Source organism: Vanessa tameamea, chromosome 8 (assembly GCF_037043105.1).
Source record: "Vanessa tameamea isolate UH-Manoa-2023 chromosome 8, ilVanTame1 primary haplotype, whole genome shotgun sequence".
In the NCBI taxonomy this organism is placed as follows: Eukaryota; Metazoa; Arthropoda; class Insecta; order Lepidoptera; family Nymphalidae; genus Vanessa; species Vanessa tameamea.
The window spans coordinates 10,495,907-10,519,726 of NC_087316.1; the positions used below are offsets into that span (position 1 = coordinate 10,495,907).

Consider the following 23,820-nt stretch of genomic DNA (forward strand, 5'->3'; position numbering starts at 1 on the left):
TATGGTTGATAACACACCTTGGGAATGAAACAGCATCCTGGCTATTTCTTTCAGGTTCTTAACAAGTCAAGGTATTTTCTTTTCCAAACCAATGGTAGTGTTTAATTTTGGTGGTAGTGTTGAATTTCAAAAAGTACTTAAGTGTAATGCTTCTATATTGAATACAGGGATTTGATTTAATTTGATTTGATTCTTATTTTGTAAATAACACAAATGTATTTATTTTATTAACGAAATATGTTTTTTATTTATTTTACTACAGTGAAATATTTTAGTAATTCATTATTTTAGTAACTGTCAGTTTCCATACGTATATTTTTAGTATTTAAGTTTGCACATAAATATATTTGTCGTCAATGCTTTATTAAAGTTAATATATAAATTACTGTAAGTGCGTACTATTATTTTGTTCCTTTGCTACTCTAAGAAGAGTCTAGAAGAGATTGCTATAAGCGATTAGGTCGCCTTTGATATTTTGAGTATATTTCTATTTAGTTTACGTCAAGTGCAATAAAAAAATAAATATAAAGAACATTAATATAAAAAGTTTAATTAAAATTTAAAAGCTACACAAAATCAGTCGCCATAGAAATAATCTGAAAACCCTCCCTCACGTTTCTAGTTACGTCAACCGGGAGTTTATCTCCGGCGATTATCCACGTAGATCCACTGCCGGCCCGGCTAATTACGTCCATTATGCCGGTTACTGCTGATGTTACTCTACGAATAAAATAGAACACTGCTTACAGATCAAACTGACTTTACATTATCGAACGAAAGTGAGTAATAAATGAATACACTTATTACACAATAATTTTAACACCATCAAGATACGTAGATGAGAAATTATTTTGTAATTATTAAACAAAGTTAAATAGAACAGAAGTCCCAACAGTTTAATAAATAGAATTAATGAACTTAAACAAGATATCGTAGGTCCAAATTTGGGTCAGCACTATTCAGTTTTCATGTGCTTAATTTGTGTGCATATTGTGCTTGGTTATGAAGGAATACATGTACACGTATCTACAAAATTGAACAGCTTAATGAACTCCAAACCTTCTACGAAGGAGCCTTTTTCCCAGCCGTAAATGTCCATTACGTTTACGGTTGCTTTATACTGAACTTAATGCCTGAGAGCGTTCATGCTTACCAAATATAATAAAGGCTATAATTATAAAAATAATAAAACAAAACAAATACATATATTATAATAACTAACAATATTTATGACTCGTACTCGACTACACTCGTATTATATTACGAAGTATATGCAAAGTAAACCAGTAAATCTTTGGTTCCATCTCGATTCTATGGTGTAATATATGGGTTACAAATGTCACGTTTGGATTTCGTATCGAAATAAAATTCGAAGTAATGCATCGTATTTTCTCTGAAATCCAAATACACAGTTCTTTCTATACCACAACGAAATTTAATTTCGCAAATGTGACTACCCATAAAATGTAAAATTGGAACATTCGCGTCTGTGGTTCATGCATAATGTATGCTCAACAACAATCCGAGTTACCAGGTGTGATTCATCAAACGCGGGACCATTAAACTTGTTCGAATCAATAGTTTGTGAATGATATTTAGTATTTGTTTATTAAATTAAATAAATGCGGTAAATCTCATGTATCAACGAGGTCAGTTTATAAAAACTAAATAAAAGTAAAGTAATATGCATGTTCCTCAGCTGAGAAGAGAATGTTTGGAGCTTTTTCCACCACGCTGTACCAAAGCGGCTTAGCACACATATATACATATGAGGAAGTTTTTCTACTAATTCTTCTTTATCAAAATTATTATAAGCTCGAATTAATCGTATGAAAAATCAGTGACGCTGCCCCGATTGCAACCTGAGACATTCGGCTATGATTCACGTTCTAACCAGTCACTCACATTCACCAGCGTGGTGGTGTAACTTCCAAACTTTCTCTTCAAAATGGATACAAAGCCTCAGTTGATAAAAAGCGTGCAGCTAACACTCGTTGAATTTCAGGCAGTATATATTGTATTTAACTGACATAATTTTGTATCTCAAATTTTGGAAATAGGAACTATTAAGTTTCTTGCCGGTTCTTTTAGGTAGAATCTACATTCCGAACCGGCTATAAATATAGCCTTATATTTAGTACAATTCCGTAAAATGACAATTCAAAAATGCTTGTAAAAACCTACTCGAATAAAGTATTTTTTTTATTTTGTTTTTAGCCCAGAAATGGAAATTACATGAATTTGTAATAATAAACATAATCTCTGCGATTGAAACGTTACTGCGTATTGAAATTCACCAGAATTACCTTTGCCTCTCAGGGGCTTGTTGGGCAATGTTTTGCGGGTCCTTCGAATTATGCCTGTATAACAAAACAGTGTCGGTTGGTCCTAAGCAAACTGTGATTACGCGAACTTTCGTCTTGTCATAGGATTCTTGGGTCTGTAATTTAAAATAAATTAGTGTTTTTTTAATGAGAAGACAGACAAGTAATTTGGGCACATGATTATAAATGTTGATTCATTAGCTTTGTGTGAAAAATACAGCAATATACAGTATGCCTAATGGCTTATTGTTAAGGAGTAATTGGTTATACGGAAATCCATATAACCGGTGATCCATTTAAAATTTTACTGTTAATAATCTAACATGTAATAAATATTTTTACCAAATTTGATATTACCTCAAACGCTAGTCTTAGAAGAGAAGGAGATATCCCTCTTTTCCTTATTTTCGATTAGACTGTTATTTATTATCTGTAGCCGACTGGGGATCACACCTGAGATCGGATACAGCCATTTTTGTTAGTTATAGATTTTTTTTCTATCTATACTTATAAAGATCTATACTTAATTGGATATTCTTAATAACAAAATATGGCTAGCAAGAAAAGAATTTTCAATTTGATGTAACATTAAAAAAATTGCCGCTAAGATAATGTCTTGCTATAAAATATTAGTACGTATTAAAATTCTTACTGCGATATAATTGCTGAACTGTAGAACAGCTGTTTTTGTGGCCGTGTAAACGGGGGAATGAGAGGTTTGTTTCAACGCCAGTAATGATGACGTGTTTATAACAACGCCACCACCACCACCGCGGTCTGCTCTCATCGCCTCCATAGCTTTTAGTGTACTGGTTACTGTTGCAGTCTGTAAATAAAATTATGATACCGTGAGCAAATAGTTCATAGGTATATCCATGTCACGACCAGGCTAGTTAAATTTTCAACAATTATATTTCTACTTTTATTTATATATATAAATATTTTATAATATTCTTAAAAACATGCTTATCTTAAATAAAACAGGCTTGCTACTCAAATGCCTATCATACTTAATTTGATAATAAATTACGGAATTATGCCCCGGCTAATTAACCCAGTAGAACCCAAGTTTGAACGAGATGGGACACTCATATAAAAGACTGTTATTGTACTCGAAGTTGGGTAAGGTAAGGTAAGGTAAGGGTAACATGTAATATAATTACCATGAATATAAAATAATATAGTTTTACGATGATTGCTATATGCGCACAATATAATAAAAAATAATGATCATAGTAAGTACCTACATACGTATTATTTTAATTATGATGCAATGTAAGAAATATAAAATTGTTCTCCGAGTTATGCTTTTCAATACATCGAAACCCTTAACAATTGTAATTTTTCCTTTGGCCGATTTTATAAAGTTTAGGAGTTTGATAAGGTTATGTTTAACGTCTAAATTCGATTTTCAAGCTTTGTCTTTCAAAGGCATACTTACAAAATTAACATCAACTGTCTTCTTGTAAAAACCCTCTTTATCACATATAACCGCAGCATTATTTATAACAGCATCGAGTCTTCTGTATTTGTCCAAAACTTGACTATACGCGGCTGAAAGTTGTTCTTCGTCTGAGATGTCACATTTTATGAACTTAGCTCTCAGGGCGCCGAACTTGTTCAATAGTTCTCCCTCTAGGGCTCCCCCTTCACGTTCCAACACGTCTAAGAACGCGACGTGCTGTAATATCAAATTCGAACGAGTTCAATTTAAGAAGTTTTATGGCGTCTGCTCTTACAAAATTTTGTTATTACTTTTCCGAGGCTCGATATTGATAGTCAAAACTTTCGCTGTGTTGCTTAAAATTGTACCAATATTAATAAAAATATTTTAAAAAAAAACTTTCTTCAAGATTTCTATTTTCTATCTAATAATGTAAAGATCAATATGTTATGTCTGTGACGTCATTAGCGTTAAAGTAAGACAAAATGGTAAATAAGTATTTTCATTTTTAGTCTGGCATTTCTCTATAAATCTATTTCCAAGGCGGGTGTTACCAAAATTAATTCTAATTTTCTCGGTCTGACTACATTTACCTATAGACTTAGTTAATAATCCCAACATGATGATACATTATTTAAAAATAAATAACCTTTCATAAATAGTAAGTTAAAAACATACCCTGGCATTTAACGTCAACAAACTTCTGACCAATCCCGCACCAATACCAGCTGCTCCACCTGTCACTAAAATAACTTTGCCATCAATAGTCCAACAATTCACCTTCTCCTCCATCCCAAATCACTATAGCAAAACTACGAAACAAGTAATATGCGTATATTGAAACAAATTCTCCAACGAACAAAACCAAGAATGAAATGAACTTAGGAACTTATCGGTATAATTCTGATATGTATGTTTGATTATATGCAGCTATCAGATAAGACGGTTTAAGCAATTCCGATCTTTTACGATTGTGATTCTCAAACCTTTCGACCGACAAAATTAATATTGTACGGTTGTTTTCGACCGTTACACGCTGATTATATTTACTTTGCCTTTGGACGTGTCAACAACAAGATAACGAACAATAGTCATTTTTATACTAGTTGAACAAGCTGATTTATTCGCGTGATATTTCGAAAACTCTACCACACACTTGCATACAAACTGTAAAAACATAGCCTGTCCTTCCACGGTACTCGGAACATATCTCCATGCAAAATTCCATCTATATTGTTTTAGCAGTTTAAGCGTGAAGAGGGAACAGACAGAGTTACTTTCGCATTTATAATTTTAGTAGCCTACCATATGTATAGCAGTCGATGTGCTATCCAGTGGCAAGTTACATTAAAGTGAATATTATAAAAAACTTATACATTAATAAAATATAATTGTATATGTATGTGCGTACTTCCATTGTTTCTTCGAACAAACAGTGTTAAAGTCTATTAAATATATAAACATTTACATACTGTTAAATTAATAAGCAATCGGGCAAATAATAAAAAAGACGAGGCAGTTCTACTGATTAATTGGAAACGGCTAGACCGATCTGGATGATTAAATTGAAGATTTATTGGAGAAAAATAGCAATGCTTATTTTGAGGAGTCAGGAACGAAAACAGCCTAAGGGGTCAAGGTTACACGTGTGACTTTAACATCGTTAAGCAGCCCGAAAGCCATAGCGCTCTTAATGCAAAAACGCAATTTCAAAGAGTACGAGTAAATGTTGATGAAGCATTCATAATATTCCATTACTTTATGTATGTTTTATTAAAGGATAACCTGGATATCGAAAGTCGGTATCACTCAGGAAACGTCTAAATGTCATACATACTTTAACCCTAACAAAATTACAATCATTTTTGAACAGTCGAGTAAAAAATATATTTAATTATAAGTAGTCAGTATCTGTAATATATGTTTTCGTCTTCGGAATTACTTTTTTCCTTAAGGTTTTTTTTTATTAAAATGAAAGTGGTATAGCTGATGTGATTTATTAAATTCATTCAGTTAGTAAGTGCTTCTCAAATGCTAACCGCGGGCAATCTCGATTTACTTTGAGTGGTTTCGGAACTCAGCACTCTAGAGTTCTTAAGGCATGAATCTCTGGTCAGCTGTTTCAAGCTCTTGTACAGATTTCATTATTGTTTTTTTCTACATTAAATGTGCACTTTCAGATCTTGATAGATCGAAAACTATTTAACTTCTTGTAGAATTATATTGGAGAAGTTTTTCTCTTATTATTGGTGTTGCAGGTACTTTTGAATTAGTTTCGGTATTTTTTAGAAGAATTCCAGTTTGTATGGTACTAAATGATTGTAAAAATATTTAGATAATATATTAACACGCGAAGAGCAAACTTCGTACCCTTTTATATATATATAGTTTTTTTATTATATCAGTAGGCGGACGAGCAAATTGGCCATCTGATGGTAAGTGGTCACCACCGCCCATAGACAATGGCGCTGTAAGAAATATTAACCATTCCGTACATTACCAATGCGCCACCAACCTTGGGAATTAAGATGTTACGTCCCTTGTGCCTGTAGTTACACTGGCACACTCACCCTTCAAACCCGAACACAACAATACTGAGTACTGCCAGGGCTTGCACAAAGCCCAACCACCAAGGTATATAATGTATTCTTCGTCAAGTTATCCATAATTATTAACCAGGCCCGCTGCATTCGGCCACCAATAAACGAGTATATAATCAAATTGGACGTTATTATTTTAGATATTTCAAATGAAGATATATCAGGAATAATGGTTATTATAAAAAAAAAATTTTTGAACATTTTATAGATTATTTATTTGCATGACCTAAAATTTTTAATTATATTCAGTTTACTAGAAAAATTCAAAAAAAAACTTTTTACAATTGACCTCGGTGCGATAAGTTAATATAAAACAAACTTCGTGCATTGTTACTAGTGCAAAAAAAGAAAAGCTTAAGCGCCAAAATGTTTCTTTTGGAAAATGAGCTTTGAAAATATGTACTGTTTTCATTCTTTCCTCTGACGATGTGAAATCAGTGGTACTTTTCCGTATACGACCGCGATTTTCTCTTATTACGTTGATCTCCATTACTTATTGAGACATGCATGAAATTGTCTTTTAAAAAAAATAAATTAAAATAAAACTTTAAACTTTTCATGTTTGTCAATCTTCAAAGCACCAAAACGAACTCCTTTCTATATTTAAGCAAAGTAAACATTCACTTTGAACTTTTCATTGCTAAAACACATAAAATTTAATTTTGGTATTTGTATATTTTTCAGTTTGTATGAGCAAAGTAAAGCGACTCGTCTCTAACTAGATTCGTTTGCCTATCTTCGCTTTTTATTGCAGAATTACTTGTCTCTCAGAAAAGAATATTAAATAGAAATGCCACGTCGAAAGAGAGAGATTATTTATAATTCATTCACACTTTACTATACATACCAGAAATAAAATAGATACAAAAGATAACTCAGTATGAAAGATAAGCTTAAGGAGATTACTCTCAGCTCACCCAAGTAGGAAATAAAAATAAGACGGAAAAATAAGAGTACAATCGTATAAAATCTAGATTAAAATGTAGAGCGAAAACTAGATACATAACAGTTATATGAAGGGAAAACGGTAAGATAACGTTCAGCCAAACGATCTTTCTCATATTCGTCGCCATCATCAGACGTCTTTAGACGTGGATTCCTCAGAAATAATTGCTTTGTTGTTTTCTCTGTAGACGATTGATTAATTAAGAAGCACAGCGAGTTCTTTACCGTTCTTTTGAATCAATCTCTTATTCTTACAACCGTTACAACTGTTATTTTTCCATGGCAACCGGGAATATTCTCTCAACTATTATGTCCTAGGTGACCACGAATGCCGCTAGGGGTATTAGTGTTCTGTGACCACGAATCCTGTATGTAAGGATACATTGACAGTAAAAATCAAATCGAGGAAAGATTCTGACACTTCTATGACCAGTGTCATATTAAGGTCCCGTCGATATAAAGATGCCGCAATGAAAATACATAACAATCACGTACACAAATACTTAACAAATGATATACATAACTATAGGAACATTAATACTACTGAAGAGAGATGAGAGCTAACTTAATTAATGAAAAATAAACTTAATTGGTGACAAGGATGATTCACTAAAAATAATTAAAATGAGCTCCTTAAATTTAAAATAAAAACGATAATTACTATTCTAAGTAAGGAAATAATTAAATACTAAAGCCGAATTTAATCTGCAATAACCGATTACTATTCGGGTTAGATAAGGTTAGAACATTTGTTCGCACAAAATTTTATATGCAGCTCGGTCTGCATAACTAGAAACTCAAATTTGTATATCTAAGTTTCCGTCTTATTATTTCGGTAAGCCAAATTATTCTGTATTTTCAACACAATTATATTCGCTCGTTTAAACCTACCCAAATATTATATCATTTTAGGAGCAAAAATTATTAATTATGATGCAGGAAGGTGGACAGACAAATGGGCTACCTGATGGTAATTTAACACCACCGCCCATAGATATTGGCGCTGCAAGAAATATTAACCATTCCATATATCCCTTGTGTCTGTAGGCTCACTTTCACAAACTGAAACTTAATAATTTATAGCATACATTTTATTAATAAAGAAGTTAATGCAATCGATATATTGATATATACAGAGACTAAATCAATTAAATTCATAATAAATATATATGAATAAAATAAATTATGAATCTAAATTACGTCACTCAAAAAATTATTGTCCTTATTAAACTCTGTATACGAATACGAAAAAAATTCTGGGTTAATAAATCAAACAAAAAAGTAACATAAAATCGAAACTAATACAAGACAAACACACTTAAATTCAAGTCCCGGACTCAGTATTACAAGTCGTGCCATTTCCTGCGTACCTTCTGTTCTTCGTTTAACTTTTTCAATTCAAATATTTATTGTTAAAGTTTGCTTGTAAATTCTGATTCAACAGTAAATTGTTCCACAAAATTTCGTTACAAATTTTATAAACGGGACTAGACGGAATTAATTGTTTGATTGGTTTTAAAATAATAACTATAAAGATATTATTTAATATTGATGTATAGACTTGGAAATGTTCAATGTTTTTTTGATTATTGGAGAGGATGTTGTGTTGTTTGGGATCCATTAAAATACTTTACGATTAAATTTGCATAATAATGATAACTTATTTTACAAACATACTTGTAAGGCCTTTAACACGTTTTTATTCCCAAGCAATAACGTATTTTATTAAGCAGTTTTGGAAAACTGTTAGCGTTGAGATCATAAATAAATTAATCCATGCCTTAATTGACCCGAGATGGCCCAGGATTGTGGGTTCAAACCGGCGATGAAGGAAAACATCGTGAGGAAACCTGCGTGTGTCTAGTTTTAATGAAATTCTGAAGCGTGATGGAATAAACTCCAAAGCCTTTTTCTCTAAGGACAAGGAAGCCTTAGCCTAGCAGCGCGACATTTACAGGCTCTTTCATTATTTTATGCGTTAAATGTTATTTTTAGATGGGATGTTGAAATATTTTGAGACGTCAAATATTTTATTAGATTTCCATTCATAAGATGTGTATGCACTAGCCCGCACTGGATCAGTGCAGTAAAGTAATCCTTCTCCTCAAAAGAGGTTGCTTTCGCCCAGCAGCGAGACATTTAGAGGATATTACCTACTTTCTTTTTTTCTTATAAAAATGTGCATTTACAAACTGAATTATGCAATAAAATTTAAAATTGAATACCATCTACTATTATTTCATTTTTACATACAATAGCAAAAAGAATCTGAATCATCATTCAATTTCGTAATTTCAAATATAATAATAAAAAAAACAATGATAAGAAATGTTGCAAGTACTATTTCTAATGCTGATAAGTAAACTGGTTGAATAATATGGAATAGAAGGTAATACTTTGTAACAAAAGAAAAAAATACTATTAGTACAATTACTATAAGCATTATCTACCAGTCAACCTCAGGAAATGCAGTAAAGAATGCTTGTAGATCAACAAAGAAAATATTTTACACTAACGACCCGGTCCGCCTTCGAACGAAATTCATTAATAAAGTAAATGATATGACATAAATTATACGCCATAACACCCAGAAATAGTGTAGCTATACTAGTTAAAGAATATATTATAGTATACTAGTTAACTATACTTACCCCGTACATACAAACAAGCAAATATTAACTCTTTATAATATTAGTATAGGCAAAACCACCGTTTATACAAATATATACATTAAACACATTCGTACGCACAAGATACATCAATGTGATAATTACGCATTTTTTCAAACCAATTTCATCCTTAAGGTCTTTGTAATACAGTAGAAGAATGTCAAAAGTTTTCCTCATACTCGAGAAATATTTTTCTATCAGAGTGTATTTTCCAAAAGGTCCAAGATTGTTCCCTCAATATTGGTAGTTACGCTGTAACTTAATTGAGTCAATTCATCGAAAAATAACAAGCTACACGTCCATGCAATTTGGAACCTAATGAGAATCTGGACTCAACGATCAACATGAAATTCCCTTAAAGAGAATTTTGTACTAAAATTTTACGAACCAATGTAATTTGGTCTTTGAGGAAACACTGAGTGTTTTATATACTGTATTAAATGTTATAAGTTTTTATCATAAAATTATACATAGTAATAAATATTTGCCTAAATTGTCACTGAGATGTATTTTCAAACCATTTACAGTAGTAGTTCGTGATTGTTTCACTACTACGGAAAGGTCTTTCACAAATTCAAAGTAACGATCAACACCTCACCCTGAGTAATATAATAAATGTGAAAGTGTCTTTATTTATGTATTTGTTTTTTACACATTATCTTAACCCACCAGTCGATTATCAAGAACCACTGAATCACCTGAGCTAAGCCCTGTTCAAACAACACACGCGGACAAAGCGGCTGGCGGAACCTAGTGTCATATAAATAGAAATATAACACGTGAATTCGCTAAGCGAAGCTTATTTGAAAGACATTTCATCCTCCATAAAAGATTATACCGATCAATAGAGTAACAAAAAATGGAGTTATTATTGGTTGATTTTAATGTTAATAATATTTTTATTGTATTCCAATTACACATTTTTCATTTGGTTGAAATAAGTACTGAATTTCATTTAGGTTATTCTCAGTAGAATTCACGTTGCAAGCCAGTGGTAGCCTTATATTTAATTTAATCCTGTAACATGGCGCTTCAAAAGTGTTTATAAGAGCTTACTGGAATATTTTCATTTTGTATTTAAAAATTTCCAATTTTTTTACAATAGTATCAAAAATATCTCTTTATTTTGAATAATTGAAAGAAGCATTTATTTTAAAAGCTTGTCAAAGTAATACCGAATATATTTTATTAAATATTTTTTATTATTTCAGACCAACACTGTTACAACTGTGTCTCACGCACACTTTATTAACAATTTAAACGTATGTACATTAACATTTCTGTTTAAGATATTAAGCCAAAAAAAAAATTATATTTAAATGTAAATAATTCCATAAGACCTTCATTCGAATAAAGAACGCGTTAAGGGACTAAAATTGTGTGAGACGTATTCTGTCATATTCGCTCCGCTCGCGCGGAAAATACAATTTCCAGCGAGTCTTTGATAAAATTTATATGTACCTGAATAAGACTTGGCGTTTCAATTTGCAACCAAATACTGTGAAGTCACAATTGTTTAAAATAATATTGTGTCTCGTTTAATTAACTCAAGTGAATTACTTATTTGAGTGACACATACGATACGAAATGTATCTAAACTTTAGTTAATTTTTGTTTATGGTACGACTGATTCTTCATTGACTGACTCATATTATTTTAATTCTATGGTACTCCTAAATAATGTGCTCATGTTCCTTTATGTTTCTAGCTATTTATAGGTCTGTGGTTCTAATAGGTTTAGATCAGTCTAATAAAACGCTGTTGGATTTATCGATCAATAAATTATCGGTAGCAATCCGGTGTTTTAAAATGTTTACATTCCCAGGCCTCGCTCTTACTCTGTCCAAATTTCATTTCTAATATTGAAATAATTAATTCCAGTATTCACATGCTACATATTATGCATAAAATGAACATTCATTACTCTATCTAAAATCAAAATCAGAGATCACATTTAGTCTGCAGTTCCGACACTATAATGCAAGCAGTGATCAGTTATTCATAGCAGCGTTTCTCTTTTACGGTATTCAAGCCTCAGGGGTTATTATCTCAAACATTGGCTGAGGTGGGGATGGAAATATGTGCCGTAATCAAAAATAAATCTATAGGTATAGATATAATTTTGATTCAATATACGTATAGATATATTTTTGATTTACTAACAAAACGAGATTGCTACCTTATGAACGATCTGGAAATTTTTCTTAAAAAATGATAACTTCTCTAGTTTACGAACTTCTTATAATATTGTTTATTTATTCTAATTGGAGTCTGGATCTGAGTACCGCTGTTTGGCGGTTGAATATCTGATGAGTGGGTGGTATCTACCCAGACGGGCTTAGAGAAAGACTTACCACCAAGGGTTCTAAAGTATGTTATGTTTTATTATCACGTATGAAAGAAGCGCAAAGGACAAATTCGAATTCGGAATTTACTTGTTTTTTTTTTTGTCTAAACCTAACCAGGAGTGTGAGTTTTTTATCCAGAGATTAGTTTAATTAGATTTCACATACTTAAAAACTACGTTTAAGCTAGTAAATTTTATGATAGTTTTACGATTGACTTCATTCTTTCATCAACAATCATTATCTGGACAGTTATTCGCATATACAAGAATCTAGCCAACCACATCACAAAATCTCGCTATATCTCCTGGATTCTCTTGATATATTTTAGTGGGATTAAATCTGTTCCCTTACTATACCATTTTGAATACAATTTTAAATTACGAATAACATGTAGGAAAACTTCAAAGCCTACGTTTAAGCTTACAAATTGTTATACAGTCGGGCTATAGCGATACAATATTTGTAAACAGAGTATGTTATTTGTATGTAAAGTTCTTGAATTTCTAATTTAGTTTTCTTGTTTTCTTTTTCGCCGCGACACCGGCCATAAAATGGAATATCGACTCGCGCAACTGAATACAAATTCTTAGTTATTACCTCAGGTCTTCCGAAGTTTCAGATAGATGTTATTTCGTTAATATTTCATACAGTTTTATAGTTTTCAATTTTAAAAATGAAGACGAAATAAATTATATTCTGATGTAACTGTTTATAGATGGACAGATTGGAATTGATAGCGATCAGCATCAGGGTCGGACTTAAAATGACAATAATATCTTTTTTGAATCTCCAATTGACGAGGAAAATATATTATTATGCCATTACACATATAAATGAAAAATTTTAGTTTCTTATTTTAAACCTGCCGATAAATCTGATCCGATATAATATATGATTAATGTTTTAATAACCTATAACTACAAAGCGAGTTCCTTTATTTATCGCCTTATGTACATTTAGATATCTCTTATATTATTAGTTACTTATTTTTAAATAAAAAAATATATAAAAAGATCATATTTACCCAATGATAAGTCAGTCGATATCGATATATTACCCAGTTGTTGACTCCGAAAAGTCAATACACCCTGGGGCAAGAAATTCGATTCTATATTGAAAATCTGCAGGTATTTTAATCTTTACATACATCTTTTGATCTTATTCCTCAATACAAGAAAACAGTCAAAAACGTGGAGTTACTGTTTATTGATTTCAATATAGTATATACACATAAAATATCAAAACCATATACATTTTTGCTTTTTGCTTCTCGGGAGAGTATGTATAAGTGGTAGCTTTACAATCTATTAAATCTTGGAATATGACGATTCGCAAGTTTATATATGATAAATATTTTATATTTGGAATAGGCAGGTGAACTGGCAAATGAGCCATTTGATGTGGTAACCGTCACATAGACATTGGTGCTCTAAGAAATATTATTTAAACAATTCGTTACATCGCTAATAATGTGCTACCAACCTCGGGAACTAACACCATTAACGAATTTACTGATAAAATTTGTCTTAAACTTTGATATGAATTATTTGTCCACAGATTTTGTTCGATAGTTTCACTCTTGGCCGATTCACCTCTTTCACTGACGATGGATGTCCAGATGGTTACATGCAAATACAAGAAGCTAGCCGACCGCAAGTTGGAGGCTCGTGGTGCGGGACCTCCTGGGGTCCCTCGATATATTACAGCGAGACGAAATCAATTACGCTTATAATACGCTTATTACATTTATCAAAAGAACAAAATAATTACAATTTTGATTTTCGAATGGCATATAAAGTTTTGAGAAAAGAATATGCCACAGTCAGATATGGAGGATCGCCACCATCAGGTACCTGTTTCATCAAATTTGATTTTTAACTTTTAGACAATTTAAATTGTAATCCTGAAATTTCGATTATGATGTTACCTGCTAGTGTGAAAGTGCTACACTCAATAAAACAATTATAATATACACCAAAGCCAACGAAAACGGGTCTATTTAAAAACATTTTACAAGTAACTAAAAAAAACCTCCAATACGTTATATTACTTAATGCAATATATTATTTCTTTTATATCAAATAAAATGTATCGAATTATTTATTAGTTTCAAATACTTTTGACTATGCCATAAAACTAACATCAATTCCACATTTACTATTTCATCTTTCAGAAAGGCCCTTCTTCAAACTTAGGCCAATGATATATCCCGTAAACATATCACGAGGAGAAGATACGAACGTAGCAAGGACGACAAAAACTCCCGAGTATTACCTTGGGGATTTGATCTCAGGGACTTATTGCTCTCGGATATTCAGCGACTGCGATCGTAAAAATTGTAGATTACAATCACCTAACTTTCCCGGAGTCTACCCAAGAAATCTAACTTGCTATTATGCGGTACGTCAGCACGAAGTACCTCAAGGAAAACACGCGTTGATCGTCGTAAAGCAACCAAATGGGCAGTTGATTTCCATCAGAAGTCAAAAGGCACTTTATGCGGCTTCGCAAAATGATAGAGAAAACAATGGGCGAGAACTGAAATTTTGGCATCAATGCGATGAAGTACAGGATTACGTTACTGTTTACGATGGATATACAACAAGGGATCCGGTTATTTTGAGGTTTTGTGGTGGAGGCGTGTCAGTTCCAGAGGCAATATCAAGCGGGCCAGAATTACTTGTTGAATTCACAACATCACCTTTTGGGACATTCTTGCAACCCGCTACGTCACAATCACTACACGGATTTCAGCTTGAAGTTGAGGTTAGATATTAATATATTTTAAATTTACGTTAATTCTTGTTTATTTAAATGAGTCTTAGCTACAACATTTTGTGTTTACATAACATAGAGAAAAAATAACATAAAAGAAGGAAAAACCAATATTGGTTGTCGTCTTAGAAATTTACTTTAGTAAAAGTGGGTATTCATTTGCTAACGGATATTGGACCAACCAATTGTGGCCTCTGAGACAATCTATTATCATTAGTACGACTAGATCGACATTGGTACGTGCAAGTCGGCCTTAAAGTCGTTAAGCCAACAACGATTGAGGTTTTCCCTGAGGCTTTTATTGCTGTAAGTTACGTAAGCCTTAAATGTGATTACATTTTTTCATCATTTTGGCTCAAACTCGAGTACCACATTTTTACGAGTAACATTGTATAAATATAGGTTGCATCAAACTTACTACTTATTTATTATATGTATAGACTAGCCACAATTTATTTAATAATTTTTCAACGGAATTCATGAATATATTATGTCGAAAAATAAAGGAGAAAAAATTCGTAAACAATACATATACCATAAAAAATCAAGGTAAATTAATATAATCGTATGAGCCCTTGCGATTTTACTTAGAGCACATAATAATTGTTTTTATTATATTCATCATGGCTTTACTATCCTTGACGGAAGTTTTAATGTAACTGAGTTTAAACGTGATCTCAAACGACGTTTATTCGAAAAGCTTTTGGTGATATTCATTAGCCATTCATTAGCCATTGTTTAAAAATGTATTTAAAAATAAAATTTTATATCACGATATATTAACTATTATATAACATTAATAAAACTATTTATTTCATTTCCATTTAATAGTTTGCTTAGGAATACAACTACTATACTTTTTACATTTTAAATAACGATGACGATGAATATTATTTATCATCAAAGTTTTATTGTTTTAGTACTTTGATATTAGTACACAATAATAAATCAAAGTTCGTGGACATTGTATGGGGCCCAGCCAAAGTGTAATTAGTAAGCAGGCTCGCACGGTCGCTCATAATAATGGAGCGAGGAGAAATTCTGCAGACGCACCCATTGTTTTAACTTATCAAATTAGGTCGTGACCCCAATTTTTTTATACCGACACAAACTTGCTACTTGGTGATTACCTGAAACAACAACACATTTCGGTAAAAACTAACAAAAAGTTATTTAATATTTAAATTATATAATGCTATTACAGGTTCGATTTGTTGATCAGCAATCTCCTACTTATGCGAAGAATAAAAGAGCTTGTGAATTTTGGATAAGAGGTACAGGGAGGGGAGTATTAGAGCATCCTCAGCATTCACTTCCACCGAACACAACATGTCTATACCACATGCAGGGAATCGACACATCAGGACCTTCGGGAAGAAACATTATTTACAGAAGGCAATTTTCGGCACCCCGATTTAGGGTGTGGTTCTCAGTATTAAAATTTTACGTGACCAATGCTATCAATCCGAATTTGCCCGAGGATGAGTATTGTGGAAGCCATTTGAATATATGGGATGGTCCGATGAGAATATCGCCCGGCTGTAGTGATATATTTTGGTAAGCATTTCAATAACGGAACTTTACTTTAGTATAATATACACATACAATCAAATATAAAAATTAGGATTTCCTTAAATTATTTTATTATTTGGCTTTTTTTTATTATATCATGTATGATGCTATAACAAGATTGGTACTAATTGGTATTCAAGTTTTAGTATTTTTCTTTCTTAATCTTTTAGAAGACATGTTATTGAACACGTTTGTAGCAGACTGTCATAAGACACAGTTTTTTCACATGGAAATTTCCCGTTTTCGCTGAGCATGAGATGTTTTTTGTTTTTTATGATATAAGTATCCGGATGCGCAAATAGGCCACCTGATGGCAAGTGGTCATCACCGCCCATAGATATTGGCATTGTAAGAAATATTAGCACTTTCTTAGATCGCGAATGCACCATCAGCCTTGGGAACTAAGAAGTTATATCTCTTGTGGATTTAATTGTGTATGGTATTGTTTTTAATTTATAAGCTTTTAATAAATATATTTTTATTAATTCCAGTGACAAAGAAAGATCGGTGCAAATGTCAAGAGCAACTTCTCCGCAATCAGTGATAGTTGGACGACCTCCTACAAATGCAACATTGGTTGCAAGATTTTGTCGAGAGCGAGCACCGCGGACATGTGAACATGCGTTATTACGAAGATCTAGAGCATGTGCTCGAACAGAAAGCTTTTTGTCTAAAGGAGACTCCTTGACTTTGGAATTGAAGTTGACTCAAGGAACTGCACTCAAGTAAGTAGCTTTGCTGACTATAGCTAGATTATGTTTCTCATCTAAATATGAATTTTGGAGAAAAATTTAAACATGATAGCAAATATTGTACAACCATTTATAGAAAGTATTGTATAGTTTTATATTTTTATACATAGTTGTTACTGCTGATAACTGTTTCATGATATTTAAAGATAAAATCTGCCACCCTAAAAAATATATCAAAAAATTTAATAAAATTCAGAAAACACAGCCTGAGATAGATTCATAAAAGAATTTTACCATGTGAAATATACATTTTGTACAAAAGGGATTCCAGTCAGCACTTTTCCTCACATTGTATATTCATAATAAGTACGCGAAAGATAAATAATCAAACAAATTAAATATTATTATTTAAACCTTCACTGCCGTTTTTATTTCAGACCAGTTTTTTTTAAAGCTCTGTATGAGTTTGTTGATCTTCACCAAGACGGAGAACCATGGGGCCGAGGACCATGTTCACGTCGCTTCGTATCTAGATCGTTTCCTGAAGCTCCACCGGATCCTCCAATCACATTTTCATCTCCAAGAGACGTATTTTTATACGGAAGAGGCGGCGCAAGAAACATAAGGTAACATTTTAATACACCTTTATTACCAGAATTTAAATTCTGTTTTATTAAATTTCGACCATGACAACAGAGTCAAATGCAATGAATTTATATATATGTACTAGTGTAATTGAACTATATTAATTTTATTTCAAAGAAAAAATTATACAAAATATTATCTATTTTACATGAAAATAAATATCAATCGAATAATTTCGATTATTAATTAATAATATTTAATAATTACGGACGAGAGTTCGTATTACATGGAAGACACATATTACAAATATATAATTTAATTATTTTAAACTTTCAGCTGCACATATCGTTTTGAAGCAAATCCAGGCGAAGTAGTACGACTTCGTGTTTGGGGTGTTCGTAATGGAGGTAGGCTTTGCAGATCCGTCCACTCCGCACATTCACCATGGTTTCGATGTGGTGGCACACCTACAGCTGCTGTAAGGATATTCGAAAGACCTTGGAGGGATAATGGACCGGGTGTACCTAGAGATTGTCTGTGCAGGTTACTTTGTTAAATTATTTTTCATAATAATAGTTTTATATACATAACATAATCAGCCTGTAAATTTCCCACTGCTGGGCTAAGGCCTCCTCTCCCGTTGAGGAGAAGGTATGGAGCATATTCCACCACGCTGCTCCAATGCGGGTTGGTGGAATACACATGTGGCAGAATTTCGTTGAAATTAGACACATGCAGGTTTCCTCACGATTTTTTCCTTCACCACCGAACACGAGATGAATTATAAACACAAATTAAGCACATGAAAACTCAGTGGTGCCTGCTTGGGTTTGAACCCGAAATCATCGGTTAAGATGCACGCGTTCTAACCACAAGGCCATCTCGGCTCACTTATATAATAGCCGTAATATTTTTAGTTAGAAAAACAATTACTCAAAATATGATTTTTTTTACATAGATCTCAAAACAAAATGTTCGTTATTTGAAACGAACGAAACGAAATCGTTTATCAATATATAAATATTAGTACATGACTTTCTAGCGATGTCAACGATTACGAATTCACATCTACATCAATGGTCGCTGAGCTCAAATTTGACGTGGTAAACATGTCAGCTGTTGATGATTTCCGATCATTTGGTTTCGAAGCATCCGTCGAGTTTATTCGATTGGACAGTGTTTGTGACAGTACTCACAGGGTTTACGGTGCCAGTGGTGAAATGAGACTTACGGCACATGCACCTGTACCTGATTCAGTAAGTATAGTTCCGGTTTTTATTTTCTCTTCGTAATTTCCATCAATTCTTAGACCTAATCAATTTTAGTAGGCTTATTCGTCATAACGTGAAAATTATTGCTGCGGACAGGCCACTTGTCCATTTGAGGAGTTGTTTTTTAAGTTCACTTATATTGCAGTATCTTTAAATGTGTGCAAATTTAACAAAAACAACACAACCGATTTTAATTAGAATTTTTTGCGTATAATATTATATAAACAGTATCCAGACATATACATAATATTCTTTTTTAGTTTTGGATGAAGTTCATGCTTTAAAAACAATATTATTTGAATTTAAAGCCAGATATAACATATTTTACTTTTTCTTCAATTTCAGGAACGATGTGAAAATCGTCCATGGTTAATAGATCCTGCACCAGGTCGGTATCTTTACATTCAAATCCAAGGAAGTATAATAAAAGAACCCGAACTAGACAATTTCACACTTCTGAATAATATCACAGTAGCACCAGATCTGGGCCACATGTGTCGAACACAAAATCGTATAGCTGTGTACGCTGGAGGACTCACTCCAATTTTTATATGTCCTAAACCGCCAGACGAACAGGTAACAAAACAAATTATATTTTATACTCGTAGATTTCTGAAATACAAATATAGCGATATACCCAATCTTAAACAATAAATAAAATAATTTATGTAGTTTTTTTTTTAATCATAACCAAAATAATTTTTTGATCACTACATTTTTTTGCAAACAAAAGTCAGAAACATTGACATTGATGTTTTGGTTGGAAACAAAGATGTTCACTATCATCGTTTTTGTAATATATCAAAAAAAAAATTCAGGAAGAACAAGTCGTGGAAGTATTCTCAGAAGGTTGGTCGAAAGAGATCGATTCCCTTGCTCGGCATGTGCTCGCTCCACCGCCTTCTCCAGACCGCTTCGATCTAGACTGGCCAAGATCACTTTCCGTTGAACTGATAGCTGTAGAAAGTGGGTCATATTATATTACATGGCTGGAACTTTCTAGAAGGTATATATATTTTTGTTATTTGCTCGCCTGTTCGTGGTACTAGGACCGAGAGTACATTATATAAGAGTAGTTAGTAAGCTGTCACTTGTCTCAAACTGGGCACTGATAAGAAGGAAATGAAATCTTTCAATGCTCTGCCAACCTGATATTCTCTCCTACGAGCGTCTATTATATTCTTAATTGTTGTTGCTGATTGATAATAGAATAAGCTTAAAATTAAAAGTCATATTAATTTAAAAAAAAAATATATATTTTTATAATTAAATTTCACATCAGACCTTCAAATATTATTTACAATCAATTAAATTTCAGGATGAAAATCAAGGTAATGATTAATTTTAAAATGTATAATTTATATATTTATTTTCCAGACATTCAAGTGAACGTGGCGGCGTTTACGCTTTATCTGGCGAATGTCCTTATCGTTGTGCGTCCTTAGACGCATGTATAGAACCGTCGCTGTGGTGCGACGGCATACCGCAGTGTCCTCAGGGAGAAGATGAGCGCCTGTCGCAATGTTCTGCGCTACTGCGAGTGCCGGCACATTATGCTGCGGCATTACTTGCCTTCACTATACTAGCTGCCTTTGCTGTGGTAAGATTTGCCTTAAATATAGCTTAACCCATTTAAATTTATGAATCTTATATAACTTCTTGAATTTGACAGAAAGTCCTCATTTAGGATTATGTTATTTTGTACTAGTGGATTTGTAAGTATCACAAGTTGAAGCGCATATTAAACTCGTCCAAAACTCTTATATGTTTTAGAAATTTTATTACTAGCAGAGAAAGTATATACTAAATAATATAGATAAATTGTAATAAATACCTGATTAGAACCGAACATCATATGTTGTAGAAAAAAAAACAGTTAATGACAATGGCTTTATAATATGAAGAATATTTTCCCATGGGGCGTCAGCGTAAGCCCTTGCTGACAACATTTCCGATTTTTAATAGTGCCAAATCTATTAGAATTACTCACCACAAAGAACATATCATGAATTTGTACGCCTTACCTTTTTTGTGTTGCCATAGTTTGTAGTATCGCCACATTATTTTTATGATTTATGAATCCTTCTTTATCAAACCTCATTTACAACAATATATCATGGCGCCTGATATTATTTACCTTGTATAACAAGATTGCAGTATTGGAATGCATTTTTGTCAATCAAGTTATGACTAAAATTTTAATTTCTGCTTATGACTAATGTCGATTTACGAAATTACAGATAGCTGTAGCGCGTTCATGTCGCAGACGCCGTTCAGCGCTTCAGCAGCGGCTAAAAAGCCTTTCATCAGACACAGCGATTTTCGATGAAAAAGAAGTGATTTGCTGACCAAGCGAGGACTCTGTGCGATACGTGGAAGTCGACAGAGTCACCACTGTGTGACTGTCTTCCAGCACAGAGTCTATGGGTACTGCATGTACGTTGTTGCTCATCTCCTAACTAGGTTCAGACAGAGTGTTTGTTACAAGCAAATATATCGCGTACGTATCTAGCGTTCGATTGATGTTAAACGAAGTATGTTGGAATTCAGTTAAAATAAAAGTAAGCGATTAATGAAAATGATATTAAATCCCAATTATATTTACTCAGTGATTAGATTAATATGTTGTATTTGAATTGACTATATATTTGAAGATTTTGGACCAAAAACAGTTGATCGGTCTATGAGTCCACTTTATGAACCGTCTAATTTATTTTTGACCTGTTCTACATTTTTAATGAGATTTATCGACAGTGTATGAGTTTGAATGATTTCGTATGATTACGTAGTAACGCACAAACAACCTATGACCGATCGGCTTATGGCACAACTTTTATTTCCGACGATTACTCGATTGTGATTTTAAAAAATATGTAAATAGATAAAGTAGAATTTCTTAAGAAATCATTATTAGTAATAATTAATAGGCTTTACGAAATATCGTTGTGGCAATAAATTTGTTTACATTGTGTTAAGGTAAATCGGAGTCGCGTTCAATTGTGTTCTGATTGTTGACCTTTCGTATACGTGATATTAAACTGCCATTTTATAAAAAAAATGTTCTTATTCAATATAACCAAAATATTGAAATATTCTTTAGTCAAATTAATGATGATTATACAAATAATTATTTTACAATAAAAAAAAAGAAATTTATCGTCTATTGACGGCAATGGCCACGAATTTGAAAAACAAAATATTTATAAATAATTCAAATTAGTTTACATTTTAAAATGATTTATTAAAAGCAATTAAAAAAAAAAACACAAAATACGAAATATCCTAAAAGATTTAAATGTGTTGTAAATAAAACTTAAACTATTCATATCTTAGTAATTTATTGAAGTGATATAAAAAAATATTTCCCAAGGAAATTATTGAATTCTATAACGTCGAGTTAACTATTAGTGAAATCGTAGAATCAAGATCCTATTGAGAACACCTCGTCGTATTACGATAAGATATTATTGATTAAATTGAATGAAAATTAGATGGAAGTTTACTAATTATCTCATAAGCTGCATTTATACTTGTTCCCTTTGTTAAAAAAAGAAACTTTCTATTTTTCTTGGACAACGCAATAATTCCAAATTTCTTTCAATTTAATAAAATTTGGATATGTGGACATTGTGTGTAATGGAACTCATTCCAATTTTAAATCTAGTTCATATTTCACGCATAGACTATATAAAAATAAAATAAAAATTCAATTTCGTAATTAACGATGATCCGAATGTTCTTTTGTTTTTTTTTAAAGAGTCCAAGTATAGGTGCAGCCACATAGATTCTAAATTCGATAAAAATATAGAAACTGTTAAAAGATACGAGGTGTAGATTTGTAATTAAAGTGTTCTTTATCCATAACGATGCGTATTTTATAAGATTAAAGTTAAATTCAATTTTTTTCGTTAAATATGGCGATGTTCGTTGTTTTTAACGAATGAATAGATTGTGTTAATTTGTAGGATTTGTTAATTAACAATGTAAGTTATTAGAAACTGGGTTAGGAAATGTTTATATAGTCTTCCATATTGTACGGTGATTCCGGACTTCTTTTCCTTATGTTGCGCCATTTGGTTGAGCGTCCACAGGATATAGCTATAACTATTGTTCATTATTTTGTCCATTATTAAAAAAAAAAAGTAAAACCTCTTTGGTTATTAACACCTTAGCCAATTGAGCTTCGAAATATCTGTTGTCTCTTTCTCATTAGTATACTTATATATGTGAAAGAGTGAAAGCTGTGAAACATGACATGACGTGCGTTAAATATTTACTCTTAATTGACGTTTCACTGGTAAATCTTAAAAGTTATTTTCCACACTTGTCTAGTCGTTTTAAGCAAACTCTAAAGACAAATTAAAAGTTAAAACTAGTTCATTTTTAAGGTCAGATTGACAGCTCAAATTCCTGTAACATTGTGAAACGTATTTATTCTTAAAAAACGTCTCGTATTGGATGAAGTGTAACCAAATGAAATCAAAATCTTATATATTAATAGTGTAAGGCGATTTTTGTCATAGTGATTATGGGACGATAGCTGCACATAAAAGATTGGGTATATATAGTATAGTCTTATTTTGAAGAGCTTCAGA

General features: G+C 32.2%; 2 protein-coding genes across 2 annotated transcripts in view; one reads left to right on the forward strand and one right to left on the reverse strand.

The window, feature by feature from the left end:
• The window catches only part of LOC113399781 (uncharacterized), a 126,592-nt gene extending 103,812 nt beyond the window's left edge, over positions 1 to 22,780 (forward strand). The window contains exons 4-14 of the mRNA XM_026639015.2: positions 13,888 to 14,179; positions 14,504 to 15,096; positions 16,310 to 16,662; positions 17,169 to 17,402; positions 17,807 to 17,995; positions 18,291 to 18,497; positions 18,997 to 19,210; positions 19,571 to 19,801; positions 20,044 to 20,231; positions 20,603 to 20,825; positions 21,466 to 22,780. Of these exons, the coding sequence (XP_026494800.2) occupies positions 13,888 to 14,179; positions 14,504 to 15,096; positions 16,310 to 16,662; positions 17,169 to 17,402; positions 17,807 to 17,995; positions 18,291 to 18,497; positions 18,997 to 19,210; positions 19,571 to 19,801; positions 20,044 to 20,231; positions 20,603 to 20,825; positions 21,466 to 21,573 (2,832 nt within the window). The 3' untranslated portion in view covers positions 21,574 to 22,780. The remainder of the gene's footprint in view (positions 1 to 13,887; positions 14,180 to 14,503; positions 15,097 to 16,309; positions 16,663 to 17,168; positions 17,403 to 17,806; positions 17,996 to 18,290; positions 18,498 to 18,996; positions 19,211 to 19,570; positions 19,802 to 20,043; positions 20,232 to 20,602; positions 20,826 to 21,465) is intronic.
• Positions 534 to 4,571, reverse strand: LOC113399783 (15-hydroxyprostaglandin dehydrogenase [NAD(+)]-like). The gene is made up of 5 exons (XM_026639019.2): positions 4,447 to 4,571; positions 3,766 to 4,005; positions 2,977 to 3,150; positions 2,307 to 2,440; positions 534 to 720 (listed from the first exon to the last, which is right to left on the reverse strand). Exons 1-5 carry the CDS (start codon positions 4,558 to 4,560, stop codon positions 567 to 569), a joined length of 816 nt encoding a protein of 271 aa, XP_026494804.2. The 5' UTR covers positions 4,561 to 4,571; the 3' UTR covers positions 534 to 566.
• Positions 22,781 to 23,820: the final 1,040 nt, after the last annotated feature.